Raw genomic sequence first — 12,298 nt, forward strand, 5'->3', positions numbered from 1 at the left:
AAGGGCAGACCCCAGTCCCTCCTCCAGGTTCTTCAGACACTTGGAGAAGTCCCCCTTCCCCAATCCCCTGGGACCAGCAGTCTCTGTAGAGGCAGAAAGCCCAGCAGAGGAGGGCAGGGCGCAATAGACTCACCTGCCTGTGCATGCTGATGAACTTGCGGGGGTCTCCGTCCGCCCAGGGGGGCAGGTGCACGTCCCCTAGTGCGGTCCCATCCTGCATGCAGCCTGAGTGGGAGGAGAGGCAGTAGGGAGTTAAACGGGAGCCCACACCACAGGGTGTAAAACTGGGGCTAGCTACTACTCTCCAGGGCTGGCGGCTAGGTGGGAGCCGTGCCCCATACAACCCTCACCTTTTCTTGTCTGACCTGCCTGCCGTCCCCTTCTCCTTGGTCCCCAAACTTCGTCTCCTCTATGAGGTCCTCCTAGATTCTGGGGGTCACACCAGTGATTTAAAAAAAAAGACTTATTTATTTTTTATTGGCAAAGCAGATTTACACAGAGAAGATATATAGAGCCTAGTGTGGTAGTCTAGTGGCTAAAGTCCTCGCCTTGCATGGACCAGTTCTAGTCCCGGCAGCCCCATTTCCCATCCAGCTCCCTGCTTGTGGCCTGGGAAAAGCACTTGAGGATGACGCAAAGCCTTGGAGCCCTGCACCTATGTGGGAGACCCAGAAGAGGCTCCAGGCTCCTGGCTTCAGACAGGCCCAGTTCCAGCCGTTGCGGTCACTTGGGGAGTGAATCAGCAGATGGAAGATCTTCCTCTCTGTCTCTCCTCCTCTCTGCATATCTGACTTTCTAATAAAAATAAGATAATTTTTTTAAGAAGTTATAAAAAAAAAAAAATCTTCCAGCTGCTAGTTTACTCCCCAAGTGTCCACATGGTCAAGCTAAGTCAATTCCAAGCCAGGAGCCAGGAGCTTCTTCCAGGTCTTCCACACACATACAGAGTCCCATGGCTTTGGGTCATCCTCTGCTGTTTTCCCAGGCCACAAGCAGGGAGCTAGATGGGAAGTGGAGCAGCTAGGACATGAACCAGCACCTGTATAGGAACCCGGAGTGTGCAAGGTGAGGATTTAGCCACTGGGCACCACATCAATGATTTTTCTTGCAAGGACTTGGATGTGACGCTTCCCTGGTGAATAGAAGGGGAGTCTGGCTTCCTACCCATATCTTTCTCTTCCTCTCCCCTGGTCACTCAATGTACATCCTGGAGCAAGGAACTTATCCTCTTTGGGACTCAGTCTTTCTACCTATGAACCAAGTTGATCACAGGTGTTACCTCACCATGCTAGTAGGAGTACAAAAAAGAGAAAAGGCCCATACGTGCTTGGCAGTGTTGGGTGCCGATGCCTGCTCTCTATGCCTTAGCTGCAGGTTGGATGGAACTCTCCAGAACCTTTGTTGTGTAATCTGGCCTGTGGAGCTGTGCCTGACCTTGCCCTTTTCATCCACCAACCTCAGTGCACCTGTCAGCCCTCTCAGGCAGGCCTGTCCTGGCGACCAGCACAACACAGGTCCCCCAGTCCCTTTCAGACCAACTTCCTACCTAATCTTGTCAAGTGCATCAAGTCGCCAGACTTGTTTGTCCACAGCAGGGACTCACTAAGCACTTATCCTCCAATAACACCTGGAAGTCCAGGTCTGGCCCTGCCCTGCTGTGGCATGACCTTGGATGACTCCTACCCCTACTGCTGCCTCTAGCAGGCATTCCTACAACCAAGCCATCATGCCTTTCTTGGAGAACTGGCTGCATTTCCCAGGCAGAGCTGGTCTCTGGCTGGTGCTGACTGTAGGCTGGCCAGCTGCACCTCCTCTAGTTCCCGCAGTTTCTGCCTCAGTCCCATCCCGGCCTCACTCTGCTGGGTGGCAGCCGGGTTCGTGGGGCCCTCACCCCTCTGGAGGCAAGGGGGATTCTGAACCCTGCTCAGCGATGAGCACTTCCCACCTGCGCTGAGCTCCCCTGCCCCTGGGGATGTCCCTGGCCTGGCTGAGGCAAATGTGGGAATGCCTGCAAGAACCAGGGGAATTCTGAGGGAGGGGAGCTGTGGGGTTTGAGGTGCGTGTTGGTGATGGCCCGTGAGTGCCATGTGCACAGCAGGTGCCCCCTGGCTCCATGGCTCACCACCCCCACCCCGTCTGGCCTCCCTGTGCATACACACGACCCCCGCTGCAGACCACCCTGCTCTGGCCTTATGCATGTCTGCAGTGGAGGCTCCTGAGCTGCATGCAGGAGCCAGAGGCTCTGGCCTAGCAGAACCTCCTGAATCTTTGCTTCCTCCTCTAGGGCAGGTTCAATGTGGACCATGGCGTCCGAAGTGCAAGAAGGAAGACAGCCACCACCAGCCAGCAGCCTGCCCCTTCCCAGAGCGCAGGTTAACTGACTGTGCAGGACAGGTAGGGGCTCATCCAGTAAGGGCTCCTGCCTCTAGCAGGAGGCACAGTGTCCATCCCCACCAGGGTGCTTCCACCGGTGGTGGCTCCAGGCCTGATGGAGAGCCCCAGCAGATACTGATCACGCCGGTCACCAGGACCCAGAGCCCACCCGGCCTCCTGAGCCACGCTACTCACCGAACTCCACCGCGTTGCAGTTGGTCAAGAACTCGGGCAGGTAGAAGAACTCTGGGGTCAGCTCCCTCACGTCACTCATGTTCTCCCTGGAGGCCGACTCCCACGCGTTCTTCATGCTGTGGAACATCCTGTCTGCCACATCGAAGCTTCCGCCCTGTGGGGAAAAGGGGCGGGCATGACCTGCTGCGTGCCTGGAGCCCTCCCGCTGGCCAGGCACCACTGTGTGGGCTGGGCCTCAGGTCCAGAGTTCTATCTACAGGTCTCTGTGTTGCTTCTACTTGCCATCCCCACCCAACGCACACACACTCATCATCCATCAGGTGCTCCATGTGTTCATTCATTCATTCGACTTCCTCTGGCATCCTGCACCTGTGCTTCGAGGAAGGCTAAAGGAAGGATCAATGCGGATCCTTGTTTCCCATTGGGAATCTGAGTTCAGACGAGTCATGTCATTTCTGGGGCCGCAGAGCCAGCTCTGAGCTGCGCACTTTGTATGTGATGAGGCAGCAAGAGCTGCCCCTGGCCAATTTCCTGAGGAGAAATCCTTGGATCTGAGTGCTAACTTGATCCACCCTGTGAAGGCCAAGGAGGGAAGGACATATCATGAAGGCCCCACATGGGCTACCCAGTGGACATGCATTGGTTGGGAGGACCCAGTGAGACCCCACGGGTAGTTGCTTGGCAATCTAGTTACCCAGAGGCTCTAGTTTCTTGATGGGTCTCAACCAGACTGAATACATGGGGCATTTTTATTAGAGGTCACTTTGCTCTTGACAGAAATTAGGGGATGGACGTCCACCATCAGGTTCAAAGTGGCATCAAAAGATCAAGTGAAGGGAGGTCTAAATGAATCTGCAACAAACAAATCACTCGTTAAAATTCAGCCTGGGCTGTGTGCATTTAATCTGCCGCTGCAGGCTGCCGTCCACAGCACAGCGATGTCGCCTCGTCCCCCTGTTTTCCTCGTGTAGCTTTTATGAATGCTGATGGTAATCTCCGGAGAAACAGTATGATTTGGTAATAAAAAAGATTACCTGTATTAAATAAAAATAATATATACATACGAAATATTGTTAGTGCTACAAATCTGGTTAAAGATATTACCGGAAAGAGAAATGATATTTTTTTCACAGCTGTCTAATGCATTTTAGCAAAAGTAATATCTTTAAAACTTAAGCTTGTATTATTTATAAAGGAAGCAATAACTGATTTTCCTATTTCCTAGATTAATAAATGTATTTGCATACATTTGCTTCCAAATTAATGGGTTTTCTCACTTTTGCAATACAAAAGGAAACACCAAAGGCCCTAGAAGAAAGAGTGGAGTACTTTTGTCTGTTTGTGTTGTAAATCGGTGGGTTGACATGAACTCTGGTGGATGCCAGAATGAGCTGCAGTTAGGGCTGGATTCTCAAGGAAGGAAAGAAGGAAGGAAAGAAAGAAGGGGAAAACAAAGGAAAGTGGGCCTGAGAACGGAGCATCAAAGATGCATGATTTGGCCTGGTGCAAAGGCTCCACGGCAAATGCTCTCCTTTAAGCATTAAGATCCCATATGGATACTGTCCATGTCCTGGCTGTTCCACTTCCCATCCAGCTCCCCGCTTGTGGCCTGGGAAAGCAGGCAAAGATGGCCCAAAGCCTTGGGACCCTGCACCTGCGTGGTCCTTGGCTTTGGATCAGTTCAGTTCTTTGTGGGCATTTGGGGAGCAAACTACCAGAAAACAGAAAGAACCACAGCCAGGTTGACTGCACCTACAGAAGCTATAAGCTCAAGGCAAATGAAATGAAGCACCAAAATGAAGTCTAGAGATTGGAGGAAATGAAGCACTTCTCAGAGAGCCAGGGTCTGCTTTGATGCTGCCCTATTAGGGATTCTGTACCCTGCAGGTGGGCATGTGGCCCAGGGGTCAACCTGCCCTCGTTCTGTGCCACAGTCCCAGGGTTTGGGTCCCTTCTCTGGCTTCCTGTCAGAGCAGACTTTGGAATACACAACAATGGTGGCTCAAGTTGGTGGGTTCCTGTCCAACACGTGGGCAGGTTCCAAGCTGCTCCCCTTTCTCTTTGCCTGTCTCTCCCTCACTCTCTGTAATTCTGACTTTCAAATAGATCTTCTTAAAAAAGAAAGAAAGAGGCTTGCCCTGTCGTTCATCAACAGAGCGGAGTTGAATAGAGAACCACACACAGCGGCCCACCAGTTAGGGTCACTATACAAGACAGGGGAAAGAGAGGCTTTGTGATCCAGCACTCCCAATTAGAAAGTTCTGAAAGCAGGACAGTCTGGTTCCATTACACATGGCTTTCTTCAGATTCCTCACTGAGTCTGTGTTGGAAACCTGGAAGTCAGTTTGGGCTTGGCTGGCCACCAAGGGCTGCTGCCATCAGATTGAAGCTCAGCAAGTCCAGCTGAACAGGCAGGTTGCATCCAGGTGGACCTGCCCTGCCGGAAGTGTTGGGTGCTGGGAGGAGACCCTTGGGGCCTAGGGAAGCAGGTGCTATGCCAAGGACAGGAAGTGAAGATGCCAGGAGGGGCTCCCACGACATGGGTACAGACCAGGAATCCCTGCTCCCAGTCGTTTCCTCTATGTGCACCTGGTGCCCTGACCCTACTACCTTGGCACCCTTCTGTGAGCTCCCAGGCATGCAGCCAAAATAGGTTGAGGACTGCCCTAGAATTCCCAGCTCTGTCTGCAGTTGGCATCTGTCTTGCACAAAACCCTGCCATCTCGCCTCAGGTGGTTCCAGAAACCCTTCCCCACCGCTGGGAACAGCTGACTGCACACGGGCTGTGACTTAATTAACACAGCACTTTATTTCCATGGCTTATTAAATGCAGCAGCAGCAGCCACCACCGCTGCTGTGTCCTTGCTGGGTCCCAACCAGGCTGGGGCTGGTCTCAGGTCCAAGAGCAACTGGTGTTCTTAACGGAGCAGAAAAAGGTTAATGGGCCTCAACCCCTGCAGGGGCGTGGCCTTCCAGCAATTCAACTTCCTGGGTGCTCTTGGATCTGACTCAAGGCAGGAAGATGCCCAAGACTTTGAATCTTCTGGGGCTGTGAGCTCAGGACAGCAGTCCCCTTGCCCTGCAGGCAGGGGTGGGGCTAACAGAGCACACGGTTGGCACGTGCCACCTGCTCAGAGCTCACACCCCAGGGTCCCTAAATCCTTACAGAACTTGTATTTCAGTGCCGCATGCTTTGAAATCCACTCATGCTTTTACCAAATACAAATTTTCTGCAAACTTTTGGAAGGACCCTTGTACATATCTCATATCGTGTGGCTTCTAAGACTCTGTCACTGTCATAGCAGGTTTGAGACAGAAAAGCAAACCCTCACAGCAATGATGGAGGAGTGCACCCCAAGACCAGGTGGCTCATGCCAGGGATCAGAGTGTGCTGTTCTGTGGTTCTTGGCCGTTGTTCGCACCTCCATGCCCCCCACAGCTCTCTGTAGAGCACATTAAGGGTAGCAATTTCAAGAACCTTACGGCTGCTTTCTACTGCCCCAGCAGACTGTCTCCCCGAGACAGCACCTGGCAGTCACCCTGCTCTGGGTGCATGAGATAGGGCTGTGGGGGAGAGGGTCATGCTTCCCACACACTGTCTACAGGTTCCACCGCATCTGTGTGGCCCATGTACCACTGTGTAGGTGGACCTGCCCCCTTCTACTGAAGACATGACCTTGAACATGTGCCCTTTTTTTCCTGAACACTGTTTCCCGCTGAGTGATCTATATAGACCTCACCTTGGCCCAGGAGTTCCCCTGAGCTGCAACCCAGGGCACCTCCAAGAGATTCAGGAAGCCTGTGAGAGTCCCAGGAGATAAGGGTGAGTGGACAGTATACAACCGGATTCACAGCAGCAGCATTATTCAGGCACACCAAAGGCGGAAGCAACCCAAGTACCCGTCATGGGTACACAGAGAAGCAAAGTAATAGATGGAGCAGAAGAGCATTCAAATTCAGGAAATCCTGACATGGATCAACCTAGCGGGCATCTAAGATGCCAAGTCACAAAAGGATAACCATCAAATGACTCCATCCCTACAAGTCTTAGTGTAAGTGAAATTCACAGACAGAGGCAGGTGTTTGGACTAACACTGAGTATACTGGTGAAAGGGACAGTAGCTTATGAAGCTAATCCGCCACCTGCAGTGCTGACATCCCATATAGGCACCGGTTCAAGTCCTGGCTGCTTCACTTTCTAGCCAGCTCTCTCCTTACCACCTGCGAAAGCAGCGGAGGATGGTCCAAGTCCTTGCTCTCCTGCACTCACGTTGCAGACCCAGAAAAAGTTCTTGGCCCCTAACTTTGGATTAGTTCTGCTGTGGCCATTGTGGCCATTTGGGGAGTGGGCCAGTGGATGGAAGACCTCTTTCTTTCTCTCTCTCATATTTCTCTGCTTTTCCAAAATGAAAAAAAAAAAGAGAGAGAGAGAGAAAGAGAGAGTACCTCCTTTTTGAGGAACCTGACTCCCTTACTTTCTTTAACAATTTGCAGCAACAGAGAGTAGAATGGTGACTGCTGGCTAGCGCTGAGGGAGGAGTGACAGGGAGAATTGGAGCACAGCTAGGTGTACAGATGCCTGGGGACAGTACACTGCTGGGACTCTGTTGTACGCTGTGATCCATGACTTGAAAGTGACTACAAGGATACGATTGATGTTCTGTACAGTTCCTTACAATAAAACAGTAGAGTAGGTTGAAAATAGTTTCCGCAGGGTACGTGACGCAATCTAGGCACACAGTAGGTAATTTAGTGACTGCTGGAAGCTGGCACTATCACGAAAAGGCTCTCCAAGGTGACTACCTCTCTCACCACCTCTGCTTTACCCATAAGGACACTGAGGCTGGGAAGAAACAGCCTGAGTTCTAGAAGATGCCAGAACATGCTGAAGGAAGCCCGAGGACCCTGAGGACACCTGAAGGAAGCCAGGCACATTGCTTCCACAGAAGCAGCCCCTGTGCTCCTTCCGCTGAGAACTGGAATTCCCACACACTGAGATTCAGGCGTTGGCACATCTTGAGTCACATTATTTCCTTTGTTCCTTCTCCTGGTGATTTTTTTTCCCTCCTACTCCACCTGCCTCTCTGGTTTCCAAAATCCCTGCTTTTGCCTTTTCCATTAAACCTTATTGCTGCCAAGTGCCTTTTTGCCCACACCTCTACTGGTTTTTCAGAATCTTGAAGTCTCTGTTGGACATATGGGCAGGAGTGGCTGTCCATGTGTGTGCGGTATAGTGGTGTGTGTGTGTGTGTGTGTGTGTGTGTGTGTGTGTGTGTGTGTGTGTCTCCACATGGTGGGGGAACACTCACCTGCAGAGAGCAGAAAGCTTGGGTGAAGGGTGGCATCCGCACGAGGTAGGAGGCGACAATGATGGCTGAGGAGTAGTGAGTGCAGTAGTGACACTGGACCATCATGTCCCCTGCAAAGAAAGGACCCATCTGAGGGTGGCTGCCCCACCTGCACTGGTGCAGGGGGCAGAGCTGCAGGAAGAACATTTGAGAAAGCTGCCTGGGTTGATGTTTAGGAGCCTGAGCTGCCCAGGAAGGCAATCAGAGGGTGGTGCAGCTGGACAGTCTGAAGCCCGGGTTCCGAGGCAGACAGTGGTGGGCTCTGTCATTCATAGGCCCAGCTGCTCAACAAGTCGCTCACACTTTGAGTTACAATTTCCTTCTCTGTGTATTGGCTCATTGTGTAAGGGGGTCTTCAAAAATGGCATGGAAAAACGGAATGAGAGTTAAGTTTGCTTTGATGCAAAAGCCTCTGAAAGCCATGCGTGGTTTGTGCACAATCTTGTGTTTTCTAGCCCCTCACCAAGAAAGGTTAGCTTGGGCTGGCTGAGGTGGTTTTAGATGCAGCGGGAATGCTAACTCCTGGGCCAGTCATCTGTTTGTAGGATCAGACACCATCCCAATTGTCATCAATAATCATTGTAAGGCACTCAGAGGAACATCACAGCACACACACACACACACACACACACACTGTAATCTTGCCCACCTTCTGTCTTCTCAACTTCTTTAAACCTCTGGATGAATTTCAGCTTCCTTTCCTTCGTCTGAGCTCCCATGGGCTTTGAAAGATCCCGGAAAGTCTTGGGATTTGTCAAGTTCAACGTCTGGAAGGCAGATGTGCAATGGGAGTGAACCCCTGCCTCCTTCCAATAGCCCTCCCCCGCCACCCCTCTACCACCCAGGAGCCACGCTCCTTAGTTTTATGGTTCTCTTTATTGGTTTATTGCCATTTGGTCTGACCCATCTCTGGTCATTAGCTGGCTTGCTGAGGTTTTATGGCCCTGGAGCCAGTGACCCACAGAGACTTAATAGGGGAGAGATGAAGAATGAGAGGAGGGGAAGATTGAGTTCACGCTGAACCTGTTCCAAGCTGACCCAAGTCAGAACATGACTACCTGTTTCAGAAGAGAGACTTTAGAAAAAGAATTTGATTTGCCCATCATGCATTTGGCTGCTGCCCCCATTGGAGAAATTCACTCCCATGGTTCAGGGGCTCTGCTTAGCATCCAACTGGCCTTAGACGGTGCCAGAAGCCATCCATTTGGGAATGGACATGACAGGATCCTTTCTTTTGTGGGGAGGTCTCTTCCTTCTGTGACCATGACAGCAGGGAAGAAAGGTACTTGCCCTTGGTCTTGAAATTCAGTTCCAGGGTCTGGAGTCCCAGAGAGGCTGCAGTGTGTTAGTAGCAGGGCAGCTGAGGTTGCCTGAGACAGGCATCTCTCTACCACCAGAGAGGTTTCTGTTTCTTTATATATGCCCCACTGCCCCAGCTCCATTCCCCATCTCCAAGGCATGCAGGCCCCAGTAACTGATGGAAGGGATGGACATGCCGGTCTGGTCTCCAGCCAGGCCAGAACGGCTCACTGCAGCCAGGCTCTCATGATTACCCAAAGATTATTGGAAATCTAGAGTATTTCTCTCTAAGGCAAAATTTCCCAATTTTCAGATAGTGGTAAATAATCTAAATTTTAAACAACACAGTGTTTGAGTTCACCATGCCGGACTGGTACCTCCTGCCACCTACCAAGGTAGGAGTTAAAGGTTAGAACTGAGTGTGCTTTGCCAGAGAAAGGCCTGGGCCTTGGGCAGCACTCACAGAGGGTGGCCACAAGACTGAGGGAGTCTCTTCCTGGTGGTATGTCAACAGGCCACCCCAGGCAGTACTGACCAGGCTGGTGTGAAGCAGGGACCCATGCACCTTCTGTTCTTGACATACAACGCAATGTTCCCCTGTAGATGATCAGAGCCTTGGCATGACGTCAGAGCCCTGCAGCATGTCCCAGGTGTGTCCCCTTGCATGGGCAGACCTGTGCTGATTTTGGCAATGAACTCCATGGTCCACTTCATTTCTGATAGCTGCTCACACCCCTTCCTACCCTGTGTGGGTCCATAGCCAGCTCAGCAGATGATTACATTTGTCTACCTTGGGGTGTGGGTGTGGGAAGCCCTCTGAGCTTGCAGCAGTAATTGGGGTTGGTCATGTGGATCAATGCACAGGTGCAGTGGGACACAAACCCAGTTTGCCATGGTGACATGCTTAGGACAGTGAACCCCCTGAGAAGAGGCTGCATGGGCCGACTGAGCAAACCCCATGGAGCTCCCGTGGGGATGCCTCACCTCAGAGCTGTAGTCAGCCAGGATCCAGGGGAACACTGGGTACTGCATGTAGTCATTGTATGTCCTTCCGGCCAGGGTGTTGAGGTACATGAGGTACTCAAAATTGCTGATCTCCCGTTTCTACAAGAGGAACAAAGGCGGCATGAAGCAAACAGGTCTGTCACCCGTCCTCTCTGTGAGCACGTGCAGGTACTGGAGTCTGAGTGGTTTCCTGCACACCTTGTGCCTGAGCCAGTAGCAGATTAGGAAGATACACTCCCCAGCTTGATATGAACATTAACAGCTGTATCGGGGAGCCAAGAGCGGTCCAGGAAGACGAGGAAACTCAGTCTAGCAACCCAAAGCCCAGGTCGAAGCACTTAGAGGTTAATGCAGTGCTATGAAACTGAAGGACATGGCCGTACAGGCATGACACATGAACTGGCGGCTGCCGCATTTGTCATGATTAGAGAGCAGAGGGCCAGGCCATTGGGCTGCATGCGCTTCTTTCCTCTGGCTTTGGGGTCTGCCTTGCCCCTGCCCCTGGCTACTGGTGGCAGGGGAGGGGAGGGAGACACTCATGCTAGGAGGCTCTCTGCTTGAATGAGCAGTCATGGGTGGTGACAGGGACTGGATGTGGGCAGAATTCGCCAGTCACCCAGTGAACAAGCAGGTGCAACACAATATGGCTGCCGTCTTGAGTGTTGGTGGGGCAGAGAGGCCCACATGCTTTGGGTCTGTCCTCGCCTCATCCTGTCCCACGGGAGGGGTCGTGAACAGGAATGAACAAGAATGACTTGCTCACTGTCCCACAATCCAGCACTGGCTCCTTTAATGGAGCCCTGGGCTAAGGTCACACTCAGCTGGGTTGGACCACAAGTACAGATGCCCCTGCACTTCGTGTGTGTGTGTGTGTGTGTGCACATGTGTGGGTGAGAGCATATGTGTGGGCATGTGTGTGTGAAGGAGTGAACGCATGCATGAGAGAGTGTGAAAGTGCATGAATATATGTGAGAGAACAAATGTGTGTGACAGTTGGGTGAGCTCATGCATGTGAGCTCATGTATCTGAGTGTGTATGCACGTGTGTCTGGGTGTATATGAGTGTGCATGTTTGTAAAAAAGAAAAACTGTGTATGGTGTATGTATGTGCATGTCAGAGTGTATACATGCATGTGTGCATGTATGTCCGAGACAGCATGTGTGTGAGAGAGGCGAGGTGTGTGTGCATGTATGTGTGACAGAGAACATGTGTGTCTATCTTCATGCATAGGAATGTACATGCATGTACATGGAGTCACCCCCAGTGCACACACACACACACACACCAGTGCAAGAATAACAGTCACGAGTTCCAGTCGGAGAAAGAGATGAGCTATTTTGCTCAGTTAAGCAGAACAAGCTTCCTTCTAGGTGACTCTCCAATCTCCCTCCCTCTACCCCGGGACCCCAGCTCTTCTGCATTCCCAGGGGGTCCCTTCCAGGACAGCCACCGTACCTGCCACCTCTGCAGCACGGTCCTGTCGAAACCGGAGTGTTTCCTGTGGGACAGAAAACCATGAAGGTGACCAGCATGCCTGTGGCACGGACAAGAAAGGGGACGCAGCGGGCTTTCTGTGGGGCTGCGGCATTCAGGAGAACGTGAAGTTCCCCAAAGCACTCAATGGCTTCCGTGGTGCTGTGAACCAGGGTCGTGGCCCATGTCCTTCTTGCCCTGACCCAGTTTCACTCAAGGTCAGGGTTTTGTAGTCACTGTCCCTGTACAGGATGCCTGAGCTGACGCTGCCTTCGGGGCAGCCTGGGTAGAAGTCCTGAGCCAAGCCCAGTGGGTCTGGGCACCATGACTTCGCCTTCTGTGCTGCATCCCCTCCCCAACTCCATCGCCACTCCAAAAATTTCACAAAGGGGCTGTTGTTCTGGCATAGCGGGTTAAGCTGCTACTTGCGATGCCAGCATCCTGTATGGGAACCTATTTGAGTCCCGGCTGCTCCACTTCCCACCCAGCTCCTTTGCTAATGTGCTTGGGAAAGCGGCTGAAGATGATCCAAAGCCTTTGGACCCCCGAACCTTTGTGGGAGCCCCAGATGGAGTTCCAGGCTCTTGCCTTTGGCCTGGCCCAGT

The 12,298-nt window shown here is 52.1% G+C and overlaps 1 protein-coding gene across 2 annotated transcripts in view; it reads right to left on the reverse strand.

The window, feature by feature from the left end:
- The window catches only part of WDFY4 (WDFY family member 4), a 231,424-nt gene that overhangs the window by 13,867 nt on the left and 205,259 nt on the right, over window positions 1-12,298 (reverse strand). The window contains exons 48-53 of one of the 2 annotated variants that reach the window (XM_058671561.1): window positions 11,676-11,754; window positions 10,200-10,319; window positions 8,566-8,683; window positions 7,878-7,987; window positions 2,569-2,722; window positions 134-225 (exon numbers count right to left, since the gene is read on the reverse strand). In XM_058671561.1, the coding sequence (XP_058527544.1) occupies window positions 134-225; window positions 2,569-2,722; window positions 7,878-7,987; window positions 8,566-8,683; window positions 10,200-10,319; window positions 11,676-11,754 (673 nt within the window). The remainder of the gene's footprint in view (window positions 1-133; window positions 226-2,568; window positions 2,723-7,877; window positions 7,988-8,565; window positions 8,684-10,199; window positions 10,320-11,675; window positions 11,755-12,298) is intronic. The other variant, XM_058671562.1, reaches the window with a different exon arrangement.

This window comes from Ochotona princeps, chromosome 13 (genome assembly GCF_030435755.1).
Source record: "Ochotona princeps isolate mOchPri1 chromosome 13, mOchPri1.hap1, whole genome shotgun sequence".
Taxonomy (NCBI): Eukaryota; Metazoa; Chordata; class Mammalia; order Lagomorpha; family Ochotonidae; genus Ochotona; species Ochotona princeps.